At 50.7% G+C, this 21,054-nt stretch overlaps 2 protein-coding genes across 4 annotated transcripts in view; one reads left to right on the forward strand and one right to left on the reverse strand.

The window, feature by feature from the left end:
• The first annotated feature begins 18 nt into the window (after positions 1 to 18).
• On the forward strand, positions 19 to 15,303 carry NAGPA (N-acetylglucosamine-1-phosphodiester alpha-N-acetylglucosaminidase). The gene is made up of 11 exons (XM_015642372.1): positions 19 to 143; positions 5,531 to 5,653; positions 5,901 to 6,386; positions 9,013 to 9,152; positions 9,721 to 9,829; positions 10,060 to 10,188; positions 11,004 to 11,212; positions 11,964 to 12,011; positions 13,082 to 13,213; positions 13,363 to 13,423; positions 13,940 to 15,303. Exons 1-11 carry the CDS (start codon positions 19 to 21, stop codon positions 14,169 to 14,171), a joined length of 1,794 nt encoding a protein of 597 aa, XP_015497858.1. The 3' UTR covers positions 14,172 to 15,303.
• Positions 15,304 to 15,609: 306 nt separating this feature from the next.
• Positions 15,610 to 21,054, reverse strand: part of SEC14L5 (SEC14 like lipid binding 5) — a 39,670-nt gene continuing 34,225 nt past the window's right edge. For 2 of the 3 annotated variants that reach the window (XM_015643134.3, XM_015643135.3), the window contains exons 16-17: positions 20,450 to 20,628; positions 15,610 to 19,506 (exon numbers count right to left, since the gene is read on the reverse strand). In XM_015643134.3, coding sequence (XP_015498620.1) covers positions 19,401 to 19,506; positions 20,450 to 20,628 — 285 coding nt within the window. In that variant the 3' untranslated portion in view covers positions 15,610 to 19,400. The remainder of the gene's footprint in view (positions 19,507 to 20,449; positions 20,629 to 21,054) is intronic. The other variant, XR_001524126.3, reaches the window with a different exon arrangement.

Genomic DNA, 21,054 nt, shown 5'->3' on the forward strand with positions numbered 1-21,054 from the left:
CGGCCGTCACCGCCGGCCATGGCCCCGGCCACAACCACGGCCCCGCCGCCGCCATCTTGGAGCGCCGGCAAGGCGGGAAAGGCGCGGGGGGCGCCCCCTGGCGGCGCGGAGGTGCCGCGCTCTGAGGGGATCCCGGACAGGCGGCGGGAGCGGGGCAATTACCGAGGGAATGGTTAATTAATTACGGCAATAGAGAGGGGTTAATTAATCACATCAATAGAGAAGGGTTAATTAATCACAGCGGCACTGCACACTCGTCCGCAGTCTGGGGTTTCCTCGTAAATTTTAGAGTGTCTCGAAGTCAGGGCTGATTTCAGTGCAGCCCCACTACCACTCAATGTGTGTGCTTTCCTTTAGTTTGAATTCCTCTGAATTTTAATTAGATCTTCTCTGGATCTGAGTTTATATTCTCCACATTTTTGTGCTATCCCTCAGTTTCTTGTCTCAGTCCTTGATCCTACTAGGTACTAAATCCCTTCAACATCTGCATCCCACTGGTTTCTCACACATGTACCTAATACACAATTTTCATCTATTTCAGCTTGTGGATCCCTGTTTTCTGGTGGAAATACAGAGCAAACAGAAGCCTGCTGATAGGAACATTTCCCACGTTATCTTGGCACTATGGCAGTGACTGAACACCACGTTGAAAAAAGCATTAAGTTGTATAAAAATTTGAAAGTAAGTCAGTTGTACTGGCCAAGAATCCAATAGGACTTGTCACACAATGCAGAGGACAAATGGTATCTCTTCACTACAAACAGGGATAAAGACACAAATGAAATAGATAAAGACACAAATGAAAGATGTTGATTACCAGGGACAGACCCCAGGGAACAGCTGGAGCTGTGCCAGGGGAGGTTCAGGTTGAATATCAAGGAAAGGTTCTTCCCCCAGAGGTGCTGGCACTGCCCAGGCTCCCCAGGGAATGGGCACAGCCCCGAGGCTGCCAGAGCTCCAGGAGTGTTTGGATGATGCTCTTGGGGATGCCCAGGGTGGGATTGTTGGGGTGTCTGTGCAGGGCTGGAGCTGGACTGGATGAATCCTTTGGGACTCTTCCCAACCAGGAAATTGCAGAATTCCATTATTCTCTCTGCAGACCCTTGTGATCCCCCATCTGAATGGTATCCCACTATTCCAGTTATGTTTCTTTGCCCCCTGTGACAAAGCCAGATGTCAGATACTGCATTTCCAGTGTAACTCTCCATATTGCCAAACAGCAAGTAGGTGGTAACAATAAAACCATTGTTACCTTTTAAAACATACAACTAATTATGAGTGTGGGCAGACTGGTTCCACAACAAAATAAAGCCTGGAATGTTTGCGCAAAGATTCTGTTCAAAATGCATATTTTTCTATTGACAAAGCCTAGAATCATAGAATCTTCTGGGTGGGAACAAACCCACAGGGATTATCCAGTCCAACTCCCAGTCCTGCACAGACACCCCAACAATCCCACCCTGTCCATCCCTGGCAGCGCTGTCCAAACACTCCTGGAGCTCTGGCAGCCTCGGGGCCGTGCCCATTCCCTGGGGAGCCAAGGATCCCTCAAGAAAAGTCCCACTGTCCCACATTTCTGTTCTGCTGTTACACATGCAGCCCTGCCATGGCTGACACACATCCATTCCAAGCTGTAGGTCTGATCTTTTGGGAATACCTCATTTCAGTCCCTTCTGTCTCACCTGACAGCTCCTTGCTGTGTATTGTTTTAATGCAAAATGCAAATAGTTTTTCTGTTTTCTTCCTTGAATAAAGTGCAAATACCCTGGCAATGGAATGAGGAACTGATGGATTCTTGCAGGCTATCAGGCATAACATCCAACTCTGTACAGCTGTATTTTCTGGCAGGTTATCAAAGTACTTAAAATTACAAGTGTATCAGCTTTATGGATGCAGTGGCTTTTAGTTTATGAAGGCAGAGTTGCAATAAAAGTTCTTTTGACCTATGTAATCTTCAGAGCACTTAGCTGGAGAAAGATAAAGAAGGAGCAGACATCACTTCTGGCTGAGGCTCTGAAAACAGGGATGCACTTGAGAGAAATGCATTTTCAGATACTACTGATCTCTGCCCATAAAATTTTTCATATGTATTGAATAGCAGTTCTGTTCTACAAAAGGCTTTTCCTGTCTCTTCTTCCTGACCATTTCAGAAAGTTTGGAAATGCTGTATGCATTTACCCTAGAAATAGTCTATTTAAACTCCATCCCCAGTCCTCCTGCCCTCGATGGATTGCTGTGAATGAAATAAAAAGAGACAGAGCAGCCAAAATCCCTCTCACAAATGGAGCTTCACCCATCCCAGAAGTCTCCAATTCAAATATCTCAAGCAAATCTCATGACAACCTGCTGCTACCCTGGTTACCCTTATTGCCACATGATATAAGTAGCTCAAACCTTTTAAAACCCACTTTTTGTTTTTGGTTTTTTTTCTTTTAACACAGAATATCCCAGTAACAAGTACTTGCAGCAATCACACCTGCACTGTGGGGCACAGGATATCAGTGCTTATAAATTCAATGTGACTCCAAAGGGCTCAGAGCACTGGCACTGTGCTATATCATGAGGGATAAATTATGGCCATTTTTAACAGCAAGGCAATTTGTTTCTTGTGTTTGTTCTCTTTTTACTCAATTTCTAAAACACAAACCCTGCTACAGTGGAGATGAAAGGAGTTGGCTGCAGAATAACCTAAATTTGGAAGCTGTTCCAGGTGGCCTGAAATGCCACAGCAGGTGGCCCAGCACTGGCCCACAGCCTGGTCTGGTGCTGCTGGGACACCCCTGGGCTTTGCCCTGAAGATGAAGAGCCTGTGGTCCTTGAAGGGAAGACTGGCCCTAATGTTCCTCTAACAGTCATCATGCTCTAAAATATGAAATTAATCTTATTTTTTAGTACCTGCAGTGGCATGAACTGTGCACCTGCTTTACCTCATCTAATGTCAGCTGTTTCCCATAAACTTTTCATCAAAGTCTTCCGACCTTCCTGTCTGAAGAGAGAACACTACAGGATCACAGAATCATTGAATAGTTTGGATTGGAAAGGACCTTAAAAATCATCTCGTTCCAACTCACTGCATGCAAAGACCCTTTTAATGCTCCTTTCTCCTCAACCACTCCAAACTCTGTGCCCTTCTTACAGCTGCTGCCTTTTAACCTCACCAGCTGCTTTTCATCTGCTTTATTCATTTTCTCCCCACCCAAAAAATACCTAAGGAAGGAGTGAAGGTAAAAGAATTGATTTAGGAAATTTTTATGCAGCTTCTCAAAGACAGTTTCCCCTGAATGGTTTATATTGGCTTAGACACCTTTTCAGGCAGGCACAGGTTTAGGTTATAGAAATACATTTTTTTATTTCCTCCCAGGGCTTGGAAGAGGAAGAAGGGAGATAATCAGGAAAAACAAATCCAGTGTATATGGCTGATAACCATAGGGAAATTGAAATTAGTAATTATTAGACAAGGTTTTTTCCCACCATAAAATTTTTAAATTTCAGAAAAATAATAAAATACTTTCTAATCTCTTCATGCTCAAATTTTCAGAGCTGGACTGAACTACAGGCTGAAGACAGGAGAATATCTGCCTTATATTCCAATATATAATTGGAATTAGTATTAGATCTAGACATCAGCATACACATTCCTCTCACGATATTCACTCTGATAACAGGAAAAAACACCCACTGGCTGACCTCCACTGAGTGATGAAACAGAGATATTCTGGTTTAGAGCCTGACTGAGTCTAAGACTACAGTTAGGGTTGGGGCTGTGTCTTCATACCAAAGCTCAGCTGCTGAGATTTTTTTCAGCCCAGTAAAACACAAGGTGTTTTCCCAGCCCCTGCACACACATGTACTTTAGACCCTGCATTTTGGGGACATGAATGTGGTTGTGACACACCTGGAATGGAGACTGGTTATCTTTAACAACAGGTAGTTATCTCAATTAGTGGGGAAATCATGTGTCACTGCAAAACAAACACTGGAATTCTGGCAATGCCACCCTTTCCTCTGAGCAATTCTGGAAAAACAAGTCCCTTGTACTCCACTTAATGAGGTGGAAGGAGCTGCTTTAGAGAGGAAAGTAAACCGAAAAGAAAATGCACTATATGGAAAGGAGAGACTATTCCATTTTCAAATACTGCTTTGTTTTTCATTCCAAGCTGGAAGAGGATTTCCAAAGGTGACTTTAGGTCCATTGATTCTATACTGTATGTTGTGATTCCAGACTCTTGTAAGCTGTGGAAAAGACTGGGTGAGTTTGGGAACTGGGTGGAAGCCTCCCAGTGGAACCCTTAGAACATGACAATCCCTGTGAAAAGCTGAAGCTGTTTGAGCAAAAGACCAAGCACAAACCTGAGTTAACTCCCAGAGCACTCTACTCATGCCTCATGTAGAGCTGAGTTTAGACCATGAAAACCACCTTGAAGCCACCCTGGAGTTCCACTGGACAGCTCATTGCCAGCTGGAAACATAATCAGGACACCTGCAGTTCTCCATGGCTGAATAAAACTAGAGGCATAATAACCCATTAGCTAAGATCTTTTAATGCAGTGGCTTGTCCTAAGGGAGTTTTCTGGTTAATTTGTGAGATAAAATTACATTTTCCCACCTGCAAAACACCTGAGACAGCAGCACATTTATTTACCTGAACCAGGTGTTCTTACCCAGGGAAAGCTGAGCCATAATCCACAGGCTATGGAAACACTGGAACACAGCACATATGGAAACTCCTGCAATACAGCCTCAAGTTTGTGACTCCACAGCCCTGCTCCCAAGGGCACAGGGGTGATACCTGTCCTTGTATCACCTCATTTATGGAATCAAGGCCTGAAGAGAGCTGGAGAGGGACTTTGACAATGTGACAGGACACAGGGAATGGCTTCCAGTGCCAGAGGGCAGGGATGGATGGGATATTGGGAAGGGATTGTTCCCTGGCAGGGTGGGCAGGCCCTGGCACAGGGTGCCCAGAGAAGCTGTGGCTGTCCCTGGATCCCTGGAAGTGTCCAAGGCCAGGCTGGACGGGGCTTGGAGCAGCCTGGGATGGTGGAAAGTGTGCCTGCCAATGGCAGGGGGTGGAATGAGATGAGCTTTAAGGTCCCTTCTAACCCAAACCATTCCATGACTCTGTGATTTAATTATTTTAATAATGTATTTACTTAGACATTACTTTAAAGAGAAAATCTCCCAGTTTGTAAACTGCAGCTCATTTTCATCATTACTCCATTAGCCATGGCATACCACAGGATCCAGCAACAGAAGCTGGATTCAGGATAACCCAGAGCTACCTGAATCTACCATCATTTCCTCAGAGTAGTTATTTTTCCCTTCTGGAAAACGGACACAGTCTTAATTCTCCGAAAGGGGCTGGTGGATCTGCAGTGGCTGTAAGGGCCGTGTGTGCTGTGCTGCCCCCAGACGTGGGAGTGTCAGAGGTGTTGTGGGGAAAGAGCCGGACCCTCGGCCCGTGTTCCTGCGGGAGCTCTGTCCCGGGTTCCCGGCCCGTGTCCAGAGCCTGTCTCTTATACACATCTAGATGTGGAGCGGGGGTCGGGGCGGGCCCGGCCCCGGGACGGGGATCGGGGCGAGCGGGGGTCGGGACGGCCCTGGCGGCCGCGTTGGCGGTGCTCGGTTTGCTGCAGGTGGCCCGCGGCGCCGGGTGAGTGTCTGGGCACCCCCTGTCCCGGGGCGCGGCCGTGCCCGGCTCCGGGGGCTCCCGGTGCCCTGAGGTCGGGCTGGTGGAGCGGGTGCCGAGCGGGACAGCCGCCCTTGAACCGCGGTGGGTCACAGCGGGGACGCGGGAGCAGCGGGCCTGGGGTGTCAGCGACGCCGTGCCCACCCAGAGCTGCGCCGCTCTCAGCAGCCCGCGTTTGCGGCCTCGGGACAACCGGGTGTTGTCATTGCAGGAGCCCCCTCAGCGAGCCTCTGCTGCAGCCCTACCCGCCCCGGCAGCACGGCCCTCGGCACAGCCACCGGCACGTCAGGGACTGCCAGCCCGTCAAATACGGCAACATCACGCACGAAGCGTGGCCCGGCGACAACAGCACGGCCGGCCCGGTGGCTGTCACCAGGACGTTTGTCTCGTACATCCACCCAGAGGGCAGCGACCGCAAGGTGATCTATGGGCACTTCACCTTCGTGAGGAACCCCCTGAGCACCTTCTCTGTGCTGGAGCCGGGCGGTGCCGGCGGCTGCCTGGCTCAACGCAGAGCCACCGTGGAGGAGACTGCAAAACTCAGGAAGTGTCTGGTGGCCCAGAACGGCGGGTACTTTAACATGGAAACTGGAGAGTGCCTTGGGAATGTTGTGAGCGATGGAAAGCTGGTGAGAGACTCTGGAGGCCTACAAAACGCTCAGTTTGGCATCCGGAAAGATGGCACCATGGTGTTTGGGTAAGAGCTGGGGGGTGTTTGGAGAATGCTCTCTAGCCTGAAGACTCTCAGGCATCACTGGGCACGAAACTCATCCCAGCACTGCCTCTTTGGCCTCCCTAGTTAGAACAGAAGCTCACTTGGAGTGCTGAAGCTGGGGATGTTCTAGCTGTACCTCGTGGAGCTATTTCTGGACTCGTGTGCTAGGATGAAAAGGAGCTTAGTAAGTTATGATCCCCAGCTGCTTAGGTTCCAGTGTCTGCTCTCCCAGCGTGCAGTAGGGACACTGGGTGGGGTGGAAGGGGAGAGGGCTCTGTGTTCACCACAGAGGAGATGCAGAGTGGAGTGTGTGTGCTCTGGTGGCAGCACAGAGAGGCTGGGCTTTGGAAGGGACCTCAGGAGATGCCTCACCCTGCTCAGCACAGGTTGGATGGCTGCTCAGGGCCATGTCTGGTTCGATTTTGAACATTTCCAAGAATGGAGACTCTACATCCTCTCTGGGAAAACCTGTGATTGACCATATTAACACTTTTTTGGAACACTCTTAGGTGGAACACTCTTAACACTCCACCACTGCCCTGGGCAGCTGTGCCAATGCCTGAGCACCCTTTCAGTGAAGAAATTTTCCCCATATCCAACCTAAATGTCCCCTGGCACAACTTGAGGTTCTTCCCTCTCCTCCTGTCCCTGTTCCCTGGGATCAGAGCCCATCTCCCCCCGGCTGTCCCCTCCTGTCAGGGAGCTGTGCAGAGCCAGAAGGGCCCCCTGAGCCTCCTTTTCTCCAGGTTGAGCCCCTTTCCAGCTCCCTCAGCTGCTGCTGCTGCTCCAGCCCCTTCCCAGCTCTGTTCCCTGCCCTGGACACACTGCAGCCCCTCGATGTCCTTCCTGTCATGAGGGGTCCAGGACTGTCCCCAGGACTGGAGGTGTCTCAGCAGTGCCCAGCACAGGGGATGGTCACTGCCCTGGGCCTGTGGCCACACTGTGGCTGCTCCAGGCCAGGTGTCATTGGCCTCTTGCTCACCTGGGCATGTGACCCTCCCCAAGCAGCTGGAGACAAGCTCTGATCACCCTCTGATGAGGAATATTTGACTTTGATATCTAACTTGATATGTGCAACACCTCCAGGTGCTGCCCTTCCCCAGCAGCAGGAGAATCCTAAAAGTCACAGAAGGGTTCCCAGGACCCTTCTGATGGTCTCAGAAGATGCAGCAACAACCTGGAAGCTGCATCCTCCACCCTTGTGGTAGCTCACTCCCAGGCCTCAAGAAGGATCCCTGCAAAGCCACACTGAGTGTGCCAAGCCAGGGCTTTATCCTGCAGCCATTCTGACAGCCCTGAGTATCATGGCCTTGGTTTATGTGAGAGAGGGGCTGTGTGGGTCAGTGACATGTCACTCCTGTGAGGGAGCTTCTGCAGAGGGGACCAGCAGCAATTTCAGAGTCACTGAGTCCTTAACCTCAGCTCTGCCCTGCTGCTCCCCAGCTCTGGCAGGCTGTCCCTGGTAAATGGAACTATTGTGGTGTTTGGTGGCTTTGTGCCTTCCAAATCATGATCAGAAAAATAGTGTAGATGTAAATAATTTTGTCTGTCAGGAAGTGGGGAAAGTTGTTCACAACTTCAGTTTTTCACCCTGCATCACGACCAGCAGGACACAGTTACCCCACCCCACAAAGCTGCTGCCACTCCCTGGGCTGAGTGGGTGAATCCAGGCTTTACAAGCTGTCAGTCCCTGCCCAAACTGTTTTGTAGTTTGATCTATTTTCAGCCATGTTCATGTTGTCTTCGTTTCTTTCCCATGGGAAAAGGGAATTAGTTTTGCATATTTTCCATTCAGGTATTTACAGTAACACTTTTCTACAAAGCATAAAGCTTTGTTTGCCCACAGTCATGGATATCAAACAAGTAAAAGTTGGGCATCCAGGTCCCACAAGACATCAAAAAAGTCACCTTTAAACCCAAACTCTCTGGCAGAGCACAGCTGTCCAGCTCCAGCCCCTGCTCCCAGCCTCTCAGTTGCAAACATCCCCCAGCAGCAGGCTCTGATGAGGCAGGTGTTCCTCATCACCCTGACTCAGGAGAGAGCAGCATCCCTCGGGAAGCAGCCTGTGGTGACACACAACACCCGAGCATGGAGATGGCAGCTGAGCAGGAGCAGGGGAACCTCCTTCCCAGATGGAAGGAGCAGGAGCATCCAGTGCAGCTGCAGGCAGGCTGGATGCTGTAGCTCCAAATGCTCTCCAAACCTGTTTGGTGTCACATTTTTGGAGAATAGAAGCTGACAGGCAGCAAGATGTTACAGCTGCTTCCACAGATCCCTGAGTATTTGGCAGTGGCTCTGTCCTTGTGTTCTGCCAGGTGTTTTCTGCCCTTGTTACCTTGGCTCGGATCCATTGCTGGCAGTGTTATTTCAGGCACAGTGGCCTGGGACCATCATTAGCTGTGGGTTTGTGCAGAAGAGCAGAGAACAGGGGCTGCTCTGGCTGCTAAAATGATGTTTCACACTGCTTGACCCCTGGTTCTGGATGTCACTATCCTTCATTCTGCCTTCTTTTGCCCTTCTCCCTGCTTCAGGAGCCTGCTGGCAGCAGGAGAGGCTTTAACATGACATGCTGTGACTGTGGGTAACCCTCCTGCCCTCTGTTCCTAGTTACCTGTCTGAGGAGGATGTCCTGGATCAATCAAACCCTTTTGTGCAGCTTGTCAGTGGGGTGGTTTGGCTGCTGAGGAATGGAGAGGTGTACATCAACCAGAGCCGGGCGGCCGAGTGTGGGGACACTCAAACCACAGGTGAATATTGTGAGGCCTGGCTTCAGCCTGGCCATGGATTGTCCTTCTGGGACTCCTGGGAGAAGGGGCACTTAAGAAGTCCAACTTTCATAGAATCATAGAATAGTTTGGGTTGGAAGGACCTTAAAGACCATCTTATTCCACACCACTGCCATGAGCAGGGACACCTTTCACTATCCCAGGTGCTCCAAGCCCTGTCCAGCCTGGCCTTGGACACTTCCAGGGATCCAGGGGCAGCCACAGCTTCTCTGGGAACCTTGTGCCAGGGCCTCTCCACCCTGCCAGGGAAGAATTCCTATCCTGTCTAACCTGTCCAGAGAAATTCAAAGCATGTGTCTCTTACAGGAGTTTAAAGCCAAGGGATTGTGAATCCCCTGCTTTGTCCCTGTGCCAGACAAAAACTTAAGAGCACTTTTGTAGGGCTTGGATGAGCAAGGGGAGCCCGGGCTGTGCTCTCACTGTGTTTCAGTTCAGATGAGGCCCTTGCTGGGAGCCCTTTCACAGACAGATGTGTCTTAACAGCCCATTCTGTCCCCCAGCTGAGTGTGAATTGTTCCCTGTCCTGCAGGAACCTTCGACAGGTTCATCAATGTCATCTCAGCCAGGACTGCGGTGGGACACGACCATCAGGGCCGCCTGGTCTTGGTTCATGTGGATGGACAGACAGAATCCAGAGGGTGAGGGCTGGGGTAAGGTCTTAAATTCCTGGGACTGGAGGGACACTGCAGCTGTCAGGGACATGTTTTAAGGCAGAGGCTTGCAGAGCTCAGGAGAGCCAGAAAAGGCTCACCCAGCCCTCCTCAGGGTGCCTGGGATGGGAGAGCTTCCCCTTCCACCACACAGAGAACAAGCTCCTGATCTAACAGCTTCACTGAAGGCAAATCAGCAAAAAACCTCTGCTTTGCAGGGTCAACCTGTGGGAAATGGCAGAGTTCCTGAAGCAGCAGGGAGTCATCAACGCTATCAACCTGGATGGTGGAGGCTCTGCCACGCTGGTCCTGAACGGGACCCTGGCCAACTACCCCTCTGAGCACTGGTAGGTGCTGCTGCCTCGTGCCCAGGGCTGCCCCGGGGCCCTGCAGCTCCTGTCAGGGTGCAGAGCCCAGCCCCACACCCTGGCCTGCCTGGAAGGGCACAGCAAAGGCAGCTGACAGGATCTGCTGGAGAGAGCAGCTCTAGAATTTAAAGAGATTGAGGGACTCCATGTTTTTTCCACTTAGTCATCCAGGATTAAAGCTGAGCTGGTTCCAGACAGGCAGCAAAGCTGTGGCTTTGACTGAGTAGCTGATGTGGGAATCGGATAAGGCAGCAGCTCTTAGTCTGGGAGATTCAGAGCTGCACATCCATGGGAATTAGCAGAGATCTGTCAGCAGCTTATTATTATGGAAGAGAAACATTGACTGGGAGACCCTGCCCTGCCTCATTGGAGGAAATCTAAAGAATATTTTGTTTTAAATTCAACTTTTACTCAGTTCTGACTGTAAACATGAAGGGATTTAACATTCAGTTGCCATAACTACAGTGATATAATTTATATCAAAGCAGAAAACATTCAAGAAAACGTCTGCTGGGTGCCAAAATGAGGGAAGCTGGGACTGCTTTAAGGGAGACTGTGTTGCTTCTGTAATTCCATATTTGAAATGATACCTATCAGATGGGATTTATAACTCAGTTAAAACATTGACTCCAATGTGGTTTTATTATTATATTTTCCCAGTATTAATGTTCCCGTTTGCCAGTGTGGATCAGGAGGAAATCTCTGGGTTATAGAAGAGCTGTTGGGTTGGGCTGGGCAGGGCAGCGCTGGCTCAGCTCACTCTGTCCCCTCTGCTGTCCCCTCTGCTGTCCCAGCTCCTTCAACAGCATGTGGCGGTGTCCCCGGAGCATCTCCACGGTGGTGTGTGTGCACGAGCCGGGCTGTGACCCTCCCGACTGCAGTGGCCACGGGCTCTGCGTGTCCGGCCAGTGCCACTGCCACGGCCCCTTCTGGGCGGGTCCTGCCTGCGACACCCTGGACTGCGGCCCTGCCAACTGCAGCCTGCACGGCATCTGCAGCGCCTGTGAGTCCCTGCGGGCTGACACCCAGGGGGCTGCAGGGAGAGCAGGGCCTGGCCGTGCATCCCTGGGGAATAGCCCTGGGGAATATCCCGGCTGGGTGGGTGGGGCTGCTTCCCCTCTCCTGATCAGAACACCTTGCCTTGAGGAGCTGGCAGCAGGGCTGGGCTGGGGGCTGGCTGTGTGCAAGCTCCGTGCCTCGGTTTCCCTTTCTGCCCCAGGGTTGTGCTCTGGGTTTCTTGTTAGGCTGCTGATGGGCCGGGCTGTGTGTTACGCTGTGTGACAGCAGCTGCTTCTGTCCCCTCCCCTTGCTGTTCCTTCTTCACTTGCCTTTCTTATTTCATAACTTTTACAAGAGTGCAGTTGCTGCTTTTCTGTGAATCTGAACCTGGGGATTGCTGGAATGGCTGCCCCCAGCTTCTGCCCCTCGTGCCCAGTCCCGTTACCCTCTTCCTGTCCTGACTCTTGTTCAAGCGTGTCCCAGGGCAGTGGCTGGGCAGAGCTTGGTGGGTGCAGGTGTAGCTGACCCAGAGCTGATCCCAGGGAATGCCATCAGCAGGGATTCTGCTGCATTTGGCAGCTGGGGAGGGGGATGTGTGTGAGCCCACCCTTTGTGTGAGCACAGGTTTCTTCTCTGGGGGTTTGCTGGCAGGGGTAAGAGGTCACTTCAAGAAGCAGAGCCTCCTAATTTCAAGTCCTTGCTGCTTGCAAGTGTTTTTTTGCTGTCAGTAATGCCTGTTGCATGTGTTTGCACAGCTGGATGCCTCTGTGACGCCGGCTGGACTGGCAGCAACTGCACTGAAGGTAAATACTGACTGCTGCTCCACTGCCTCTTCACAGCCTGGGAGAGGGGACTGGGAGCCACTTTCCAGCAGCTGCCTGCCCCAGGGGAGCAGGGAAGGGAAAAGCCACCCTGTGGGCTGGGCTGCTCTTTTCTGGCAGTGTGTTTAATTGCAGCTGGAGCATCTACAATTGGCTTGGTGTGGGACACTCAAGCCCTTGCTCCTTGTTCAGGGCACACACTCAGCTCATTGCTGAGCATCCCTGCACATCCTGAGCTGTGGCTGAGTGCTGGGATTGCTCACCTCTGCCCCAGAGCTCTTCTGGGCCTGCCTGTCCTACCCAAACGGGCTAAAAAGGAGAGGAAGGAGCAGAAAGAAAAGAGGAATTTGCTTCAGCAACAGAAAATTGTGGATTCCTGGTTAGTGTCAGCCCCAAAGAACTGCATTATTATCTGACAGCCCTTAAGTGAGCACAAAACATCCTCTGCTCCAGGGTGTTGCACCAGACCCTGCTTCAGGTGCTGCAGGTCAGTGCCTGTGGAATGTTCCAGAGGGCTGTCCTGCCATCCCACTCTCACACTCCTTGTGCCAGTGCTAGCAGAGTTGGCCCTGTTCTACCTCGTGTAACCACCCCAGGCCCCCCTCTATCTGAGTGAATGAGCTTGTTACAGTGGGGTGTGAACTTCCTGGCTGGCTGATTCTGTCAGTGATGTTCTGTTCCAGCCTGGGAACACTCAGCCAATCCCATCCCAGAGATGTTGCCCAGAGCAGCTGTGGCTGCCCCTGGGTCCCTGGAAGCGTCCAAGGCTGGGTTGGATGGGGTTTGGGGCATGGAGGAAGGTGTCCCTGCCCATGGCAGAGGGTTGGAGCAAGATGAACTTTAAACTCCTTTCCAACTCAAACCATTCCATGATTCTGTGATCCCAGTTTTACACAGAATCCCCTCTGAGACACAGCAAAGAGCAGCCCTGAATTCCCAGCATGGTGCTCCCAGGCTGCTGCAGGCTCAGCTGAGCTAAGGGAGCTGCAGCCACAGCCTCAGAGCAGGTGGAGCTTTGGCAATGACCAATCCCTTTGTGATCCCATCCCCAGAGTGTCCCCTGGGCTGGTTTGGGCCGAGCTGCCAGAGCCGCTGTGCGTGTGACCACTCGTGTCCCTGTGACCCCGAGACGGGCAGCTGCAACATCAGCCACCACGGGGCACTGCAGGACCGCTTACACAGAGGTACCGACTGCAGGGGGCTGGGCTTCGGGAAACGGCTGGGACAGTACCTTCAGTGAATAATGGTGTTTGCTCAGTCACAAGCTCTGCTTAACTTTGCTCTTCTTAGTGGAATTTTAAACTCTGCCCCACCTTTCTTCCCTGTTTTCCAGCTGGACAATGTTTGGCTTCCCAGAAAAAAGAAAAGAGCAAAGGAAAGTTCTCTCTGTCAGAGTAAGTGTGTGGTGCTCTCTGTGCACCTCAAGGGCTGTCACAGAGCATGGGGGGTGTTCAGTCTGCTCAGGAGGGGCCTCCTCACTCTCCACAACTCCCTGACAGGAGGGGACAGCCAGGGGGTCAGACTCTGCTCCCAGGAACAGGGACAGGACAAGGGGAAATGGCCTCAAGCTGTGCCAGGAGAGGTTTAGGTTGGATATTGGGGAAATTCCTTCTTGGAAAGGATGGTCAGGCACAGGGTGCCCAGGGAGGTGGTGGAGTCCCCATCCCTGGGGACATTTAGAAGCTGTGTGGATGTGGCAGTTGGGGACATGGGTAAGTGGTGGCCTTGGCACTGTTAATGGTTGGACTCGATGATCTTGGAGGGCTTTTCCAACCTGAACGATTCCCTTGTTCTCTCCTGCCTGAGAGCAGGGCCACAAGCTTGGGAACGCAGAGAAGGGACAATCCTCTGCACAGTGGGCACATGTGCCACAGGTGAGCTGTTGGTGATGTGATTTGTGTGTCCCACAGAAGCTGGTGGCTGTCCCTGAGCTCTGCCTTGGCCCTGCTGCTTGTGCTGAGTGTCCTGGGGAACGTGGGGCTGGTGCTGCGGGGGCGGCAGCACCAGGACCGGGACTATCGCTACCTCCCCCTGAGGGACATCAACGGGGACACCCCTCACAGCCCCACCTCTGCTGCCTGGGACCAGGAGGATGTTCAGGAGCCTGAGGACACTCAGGAGCCAAACCAGGAGTTCCTTTAGAGTCATGGATGGGATGAGGTATTTCACCCTGCATTGCCCCTCAGCACCGACTGGGACTGGGGCTGTTCCCACTGCAAACCTCAAACTCATGTCTGAGGAACCTCAGCCCAAGAACTGCCCTGTTGGGGCTGTGGTTTCCTTTCCTCTGCTGCCCAAGCACCCAGAACTGCAGCATTAGGGGATGCAGGACATCCCTTGGGTCAGGGAATTCCACAGCTGCAGATTCCTGCCAAAACTTGAGCAAAACAGGTGAGGGATGCAAGTTACAGGTACTTCAGAAAGATCCCTCCTCACCCAAGCAGTGCTTTTTAAGATGCAAGTTGAACTGCCTCTAGTACAAAGCTGGGCTTAAGGGTATTACAGTCAATGTGTGCCCTTCCTTGCTAAGCTCAGATTTTAATCAGAAAAGTGACAAAAAGTTCCACAATGTTGAAGCAGTTGCAGCAGCCAGTGCCAGCAGAGCCCTCCTCTCCCAGCCACGCAGGGTTGTGACAGCCCTGTGCAGGGCTGGAGTGTTGTCTGACCAATCCTCAGGCCAGAGCAGCCCCAGAGGGTGATGAGTGCTGTGTTTTGGGGCAGCTCCTGCAGCACAGCACCACAAAAAGCTCTGCCAGGTCCCAGGTTCCATTTGTGCATCTCCAACTCGCAGGGTCCAAAGGCTGTGCCCGGCTCTGTGGGCACTGACAGAGCCTGGAGCTGTCCCTGTGGGGAGGGGCACAGACAGGGACAGCCTGGCAGGGCTGGCATGACACACACTGGGCTGCCCTGCCCCAGCTGGGCACTCCTCAGAGGGACCAGCAAGAGCTCCAGGCCAGTCAGGCTCCTCAGCACCTCCTCTGGGAATCTGGGACACATCCTTGCACAGTTCCATGAAAACAGTGAGTTTGCTTCCCTGTGAGGGAAGACCCAGCCTTGGACGAGCCCCTTGGATGCTGCAGAGGGGTGAGAGCCTGTCTGAGCCCCCACATTTTTATGCATTCACTCCCTTTTTACCTCTCCAAGTAAAGGATGTGTAATTTCTGTGCCAGTGTTGGCATCAAATCAGCCTGTAACCAAGAGACTCTATTTTTCTATGATTTACAGAACATTATTTGAAACTTGAATAAAGTCTATTAGTGCTATGTGCCTGAAACTCAGAATTTGTGATGTGCAGCTGCAGAAGGAGCTGATCCTTTTCCAGTTTAACCTCAGCCACCCAGTGGAACCCAGGGGCTCTTTTATTTTTAATAACACCCACACTGCAGGATGTGCTAGGAAACTAAACAAAAGATGCTGATACTGTAGAAAAAAGCCCAAACATTTTAGTTAAAAAGTAGCAAAAAGTGAATACAAGCCTTATTTCTACTTCTGGGGGCAAGAGAGCAGCACACAGGCTTCAATTTTAATTGTCCTGCAATTTCAAGAGTTTGAAATCAACAGTTTGAATCAAACAAGTCCACATGTTCTCAGAGACGTTTTATTTCTCACATACCCAAAAGTACAGCTCTACCAGGACCCACAAACACCACCACTGGAGGACATCTGTTATTTCAGTGCCCTGCAGTGGGCTTTTACAGGAGGTTTGGGGGTTTTGGCTGAGAAAAATTAAGATTTCAATGTATAAAACCAAAGCCAGCTGCAAAGAAAAGTGCTGCTAGAAAACTTAATTAATGCCCATTTAATACACATGTAACTGAAAGCTTGGAAGTGGGTGCTGGTGTCACTAAAATCCAGTAAATGTGACTTGACTCCAATTTCACCTTCCAAGAGAGAAATCATCAGATATAAGGAGCATCACAAACGTGTTGGAGGAATATTAAAGTTAATTGCATGCAGGAATCTTTGACAGCTGCTGTCAAGTAAGTCCCTAATAGCTGTTCCTTGCATTAATTGCTCACAGTGCAAACATTTGGGATATTAAAGCAGTGTGAGTTTATAAAATGCCTTTTGAAATGAGGGATTCCCTGCCTGGAGCCTCAGCCCCAGCAGCTTCCCAGCCCAGGGTGGTGGACAGCTGGGCTTGCCACTTCCTACTGGGAATTGGGAGTGGATTGTGGCATTTTCAAAGCCTTTTGCCAATAAAGCAAACTGGGATTACAAATTGTTACTCCCAGTTCCTGGAAGGGAAGGGACAGAAGTGAGCTGGCTGAGCAGAGGGACACAGCTGCTCTGTCACTCAGGATTCCCTGGCCTGTTGGGAATTCTGTTCTGAGGAAGGACGGGGCTGCTCCGGTGTCTCCCTGGGACAGCCCCCACTGGCGGCTCTCGGCGCTCCCCTGGCACCCGGCAGAGGTGACACCTGCGGGGCTGGAGCTCAGCCCTTCTCCTTCAGCGGGGACAGAGCCCTCTTCACACAGAGAGCAGCAGAATGGCTCAGGATTGTGCCCTGAACGACAGCTGAGGCCAGCCACCATCCATCCTCACACCCCGTGTTTGCCCCTCCCTGCCCTGGGACAGAGCCCAGGGAATGGGGCAAACCCGGAGAGCTCCCTGGGAATGAAGGTGTCACACCTGGCTGGACTTAACTGCAACCTCTGGCACAGCATCCTGCACTCCCCCAGCACCACCAGACACCACAGCAGCTCTGAGGTAGGTGTTGTGTTTGCATAGGGAACATCTGAACCAGGGACAGCCCCAGTTTACTGGGAGCCAGTTTTTAATTAGCAGCTCCTTCCCTGCACACAGCCCGAGCAGGGAGGGAGCAGGAAGGGCTTTGCTGCATCCCCCAAAATGAGGCCACGGGCCAAGGTTGTGGCTTAGGAGATTTCTGAGGATCCAGGACACCTCCCAGACTCAGCTCACTGTGAAGAAAACTCTGAGTTTATTTTCTAAAGCTCATTGATGTCGTTTGAGGGAGGAAAAAGGTGATGTAGAAGAATTCTGTGTCTCTGGTATCTGCAGTTCACAAGGTCAGGTTTAAAAAGCACAGCACAGCATCCAGGCTGTTGCTCCCTTTCTCCTGTTAACATCAAGGAGGAAAAGGAAAAAAAATACTGGAGTATTTAAATTGGTTTCAAAGTAAATTGTCAGGTGGGATAAACCAGGCAGCCTTGCCAAAGAGAGGTCACAAGCTGCTTCACAGACCTGTGCCATGATCTCTGATGGGCAGAGGGATGGTCCTGCCAAGGGACAAGAGGAAAAACTGGCATTGGGATATCCCCAGAGCCAGGAACACCCTGTGGAACCAGCCCTTGACCTCACCCTTCAGAGACTGACCAAGTTCCAGGTGCTTCACTGACAAAAGTTAAACACCCAAAACTTCTGGTGGGCAGAAAACAGCATATCCCACATTTCAAAATAAAATTAAAAAAAACAGGGTAAAGGAAGAGATTCTTACCCAGAGCAAACCCAGGGAACAGGAATGTTGCCACTGTAGGATGTGAGCAACCATGTGAGAAAGGAAAGCAAAATCCTGAAACAGCACAGGGGGGACAGGGCTGGGTTTGCTCCTGGGGCTTTGGGAATCTGAAACTGTTTCTAGAATCAGATTTTATTGTAAGTCAAGGATTTTCCATGAGGGATACACACATGCACTTTTTCTTCCAGAATTCCTGAATTTCCAGAGGAAAGGTGGTATTTGTCCTTCTTTATCAGATGCCAGCTATGCTGAAATGCCAGAGACAAAAGTTTCATTTGCCTGGGAGAAATATTAAGGTCTATGGAACAAATGAGAATTGGAAATCAGAACTTTCCTGAGCTCTACATAACCAAATTACCTGTTCACAGGGAGAGATGCAAGGTGGACAGTGATTCCCTTGGCTCCAATCCTTTAAAAAACCCACCAAACAACTGAAAACCGTGTCAAGTTCTTTGTCTCTCATTGTACCAAATATTTTGGTTCTCTTCTCCTTTGGCAGAGCCTGGTGCTTCAAAAGCATTGATTACAAAAAGCAGGGTAGGAAAGAACAACTTCACAGATTCCTGAATAAAAACTTGCTGAGTGTTTGACACCTGCTCTCCTTTTGTTTTTCACCTGGACAAGAACATGGGTAACTTTGCACCCCAACCTGACTACAGGAACAATCAAAGTTCAGGGACAAACACGGCATTTTTGGTGTGTAGGAAGACAGTGCCTCTTCATGACAACTCCTGAACTCAGTCCTTGTTTCTTAATCCTAAAAAACTGCCCAAAAAAAGCACTGGACTCTCACCTTTCCTTGCAAGGAAGGTGACACAGCCCTTATTCCAATGCAGCCCTTTTGCAAGAACATGCAGTGATCACAAAGATCTGGACCCAAGCAGAAAGACTGCTTGGGATTGAAGACAATCAGTTAATCCTTTCTAAAACAAAGTTCATCCCATTAAAAAAGGTGACTGTATTTAATAAATAGTCATTTCTGACATTATAAATAAGTTAAGAATTAATTTAAAATAAGCTAGTATAGAATAAATAGGCTCCAGTAAGTGCTTACATACATACACTCCTCTCTGAAAGGTTTCAAGTGAGCTCATGTTTAAAAGAAGCGAGTGCTGTAATACTGCCAGAAAATCTTGTGCCTTCAGGAAATCAAATATTGCTTTTCTTAGCCCTTTAGTATTGGATTCAGTTCCCATCCACTTGGGAATGGGACAGACCTACTCATTATTGCTGTAAACCTGAGTAATAAGAATCAATAGTTTGGAAGATGCCACTCACTGGAGGCAGATTCAATGCCTGGAATTTCTAAAAAAAAAAATCATTTTGACTTTGTTTCTTAGCAGGGTTAAAAAAATCCAACACATTTCCCAGAGCATCCTGCCAGACCAGAAGAAGATTTTGGTCTGGCCTGGAAGTGATTTCTGAACTGTCCTACCTGTAACCAGGTATTGGCAGTTCCTTCCAAGGCCCTGGCCCTGGAATGCCCACTTGACTCTCTAGTGTGGAACCAGTACCCTGTGGGCACCCAGGACATTCCCTTAGTTTTGCCACCCAGGAATTATCTAAAGGTCCAACAGGTAAGGCAACATCAGCCTCTTCTGTGGGAAAAGGACCGATGGGAAGAGCCCTTTGGAGTGGAGTGGAATGGATTCCTGCAAACTCACAGGCACCCAAAATCCAAAGTGGTGAAGGAGGCTACTGAGAAGGAGGCAGCTGACCCAAAACTCCTAAAGCTGCCCTTGGAATTTCAGTTTTTGTGGCTGAAGCAACTCCCAGAGACCTCTCTGTGTCCAAATGGCTGTGACTGCCCCGAGGCTCAGCCCTGGAGCTCTTTGGTTTGGGGCTGGAGCAGCCCCAGGGGTCCCCCTGCTGCTGCTGAAGCCTTGGCTCTGCTATCTGGAGAGGTGGGAGCTGCTCTGGGACTGGCTGGAAGATGTGGTGACTCCACTCAGCTGGGAAAAGCCACTGTTGCAAGATTCCAGGCTCGACATGGATCCCCTGGGATGGGACAGAACAGATGTGCTGTTAGGAAGGCAGCAATTAAGGGACAGCTATTCCTCCCACCACTTACACAAGTGATTTTTGGCCCATCATTTCCCACCTGCTCTCTAAGAATCTCTGTGTCATGATGAAAAATTAATCGGTCAGAGACATTTTTTCCCAGTTACAGATATTATCCCTTGTCTCAGACTGTTGTTCTGGGGAAGGGAACACAGCTGGAGCCTTTGGGAACTGTCCCTAAGGAGAAAGGAAACCTCCAGAGAACTCCAAATGCAGCCTTGTAAACCCAAGGACTCCAGGCTGCTGAACAGCAGAGTTCCAACTCAGCTCCTCCTGCCAAAAGCAGGAGGAAAAGCTCAGGAAGAGCCCCAAGGAACAAGCACGACTGGAATGAGGCATTTCTGCAGCTCTGAGCCCACCAGGACCTGGCCAGGTCACACCTCAAGCTCACCACCTTCCAGTCTGTTCTGCCCAATGCTCCCTCCAGCTCCAGGGAAGGCTCAAGGACTCCCACAGAGCTCAGATTAACAGGAGATGGGATTGAAGGAGGAGGCCAGGCACACCCTGCCAAGGCTGGCTGTTCACCTGTTCAGAACTGCTCATCCTTCTCAAGTGTCAAACAAAATCATCTGGGGAAATAGCCCAGCTGATATTTAAAATACTCCAAAAGCAACTTCTCAAAATATTCCCAACTAAGATAAAAACCCTCCTGAGTCTAAAACCTTCTGCTCTTCAGGCAGCTGCAAGTAAGACCCAAAGCACAAATTCCACTGGTGGACACAGAGTCAAGGGAATCTACAGCACCAGAGGAGACTGGTTACACAAAACGCCACCAATTTTGTGTGCACCCACCTGTCAGTGAAACACACCCCATGGGGGTCTCTGAATGTTTAACTCACACTCAGTGCAACTTGTAGTAAACCCCTTGTAAATGCCCTACCTGAAGTCCTTGGAGGCCAGCACCTCGTAGTAGTAGATGAGCTTGCACTTGTGGCTGGAGCCCTGCAGGGAGGCCAGGACGTCGTCCACGCGCGGGAGGCTGGAGCTGGAGCAGGGCGGGGGCCCGTGCATCCTCCACTGCAGGATGTAAAAGCCAGGCCAGCGAGTGACATGGGAACCCTGCAGAGAGGGAGGGACAGCAGCTGAGCACAGGTGTCTTGGGGAATGGCTGAATGACCCAGCAGTGGTGTCATTCACCTGTCTCACCTGCCTGACACATAGCCCTGTAGTACCAGAGCAAATAAAAAAATAAAAAAGCAGCTTATTTAGGTTACTTTCCATTAGAATTTTAGCTTGGAGTCTCTTCCCAATGACTCACTCTAGGATTTCCCACTTTCTTTGGGTATCAACAAAATGATCACAGAATGGTTTGGGTGGGAATGGACCTCAAAGCTCATCCCATTCCACCCCTTTCCACTATTCCAAGCTCCAAGCCCCATCCAGCCTGGCCTTGGACACTTCCAGGGATCCAGGGACAGCCACAGCTTCTCTGGGCACCCTGTGCCAGGGCCTGCCCACCCTGCCAGGGAACAATTCCTTCCCAAT

This window comes from Parus major, chromosome 14 (genome assembly GCF_001522545.3).
Source record: "Parus major isolate Abel chromosome 14, Parus_major1.1, whole genome shotgun sequence".
Taxonomy (NCBI): Eukaryota; Metazoa; Chordata; class Aves; order Passeriformes; family Paridae; genus Parus; species Parus major.

What these genes read in the sequence shown, in the direction of transcription:
- NAGPA (XM_015642372.1), top strand. Translation starts at nt 19, where the DNA reads ATGGCCCCGGCCACAACCACGGCCCCGCCGCCGCCATCTTGGAGCGCC. An exon ending in GGACAGACAGAATCCAGAGG is followed by an intron (nt 9,830 to 10,059) that starts GTGAGGGCTGGG and finishes TCTGCTTTGCAG; the next exon opens with GGTCAACCTGTGGGAAATGG. An exon ending in GCACGGCATCTGCAGCGCCT is followed by an intron (nt 11,213 to 11,963) that starts GTGAGTCCCTGC and finishes GTGTTTGCACAG; the next exon opens with CTGGATGCCTCTGTGACGCC.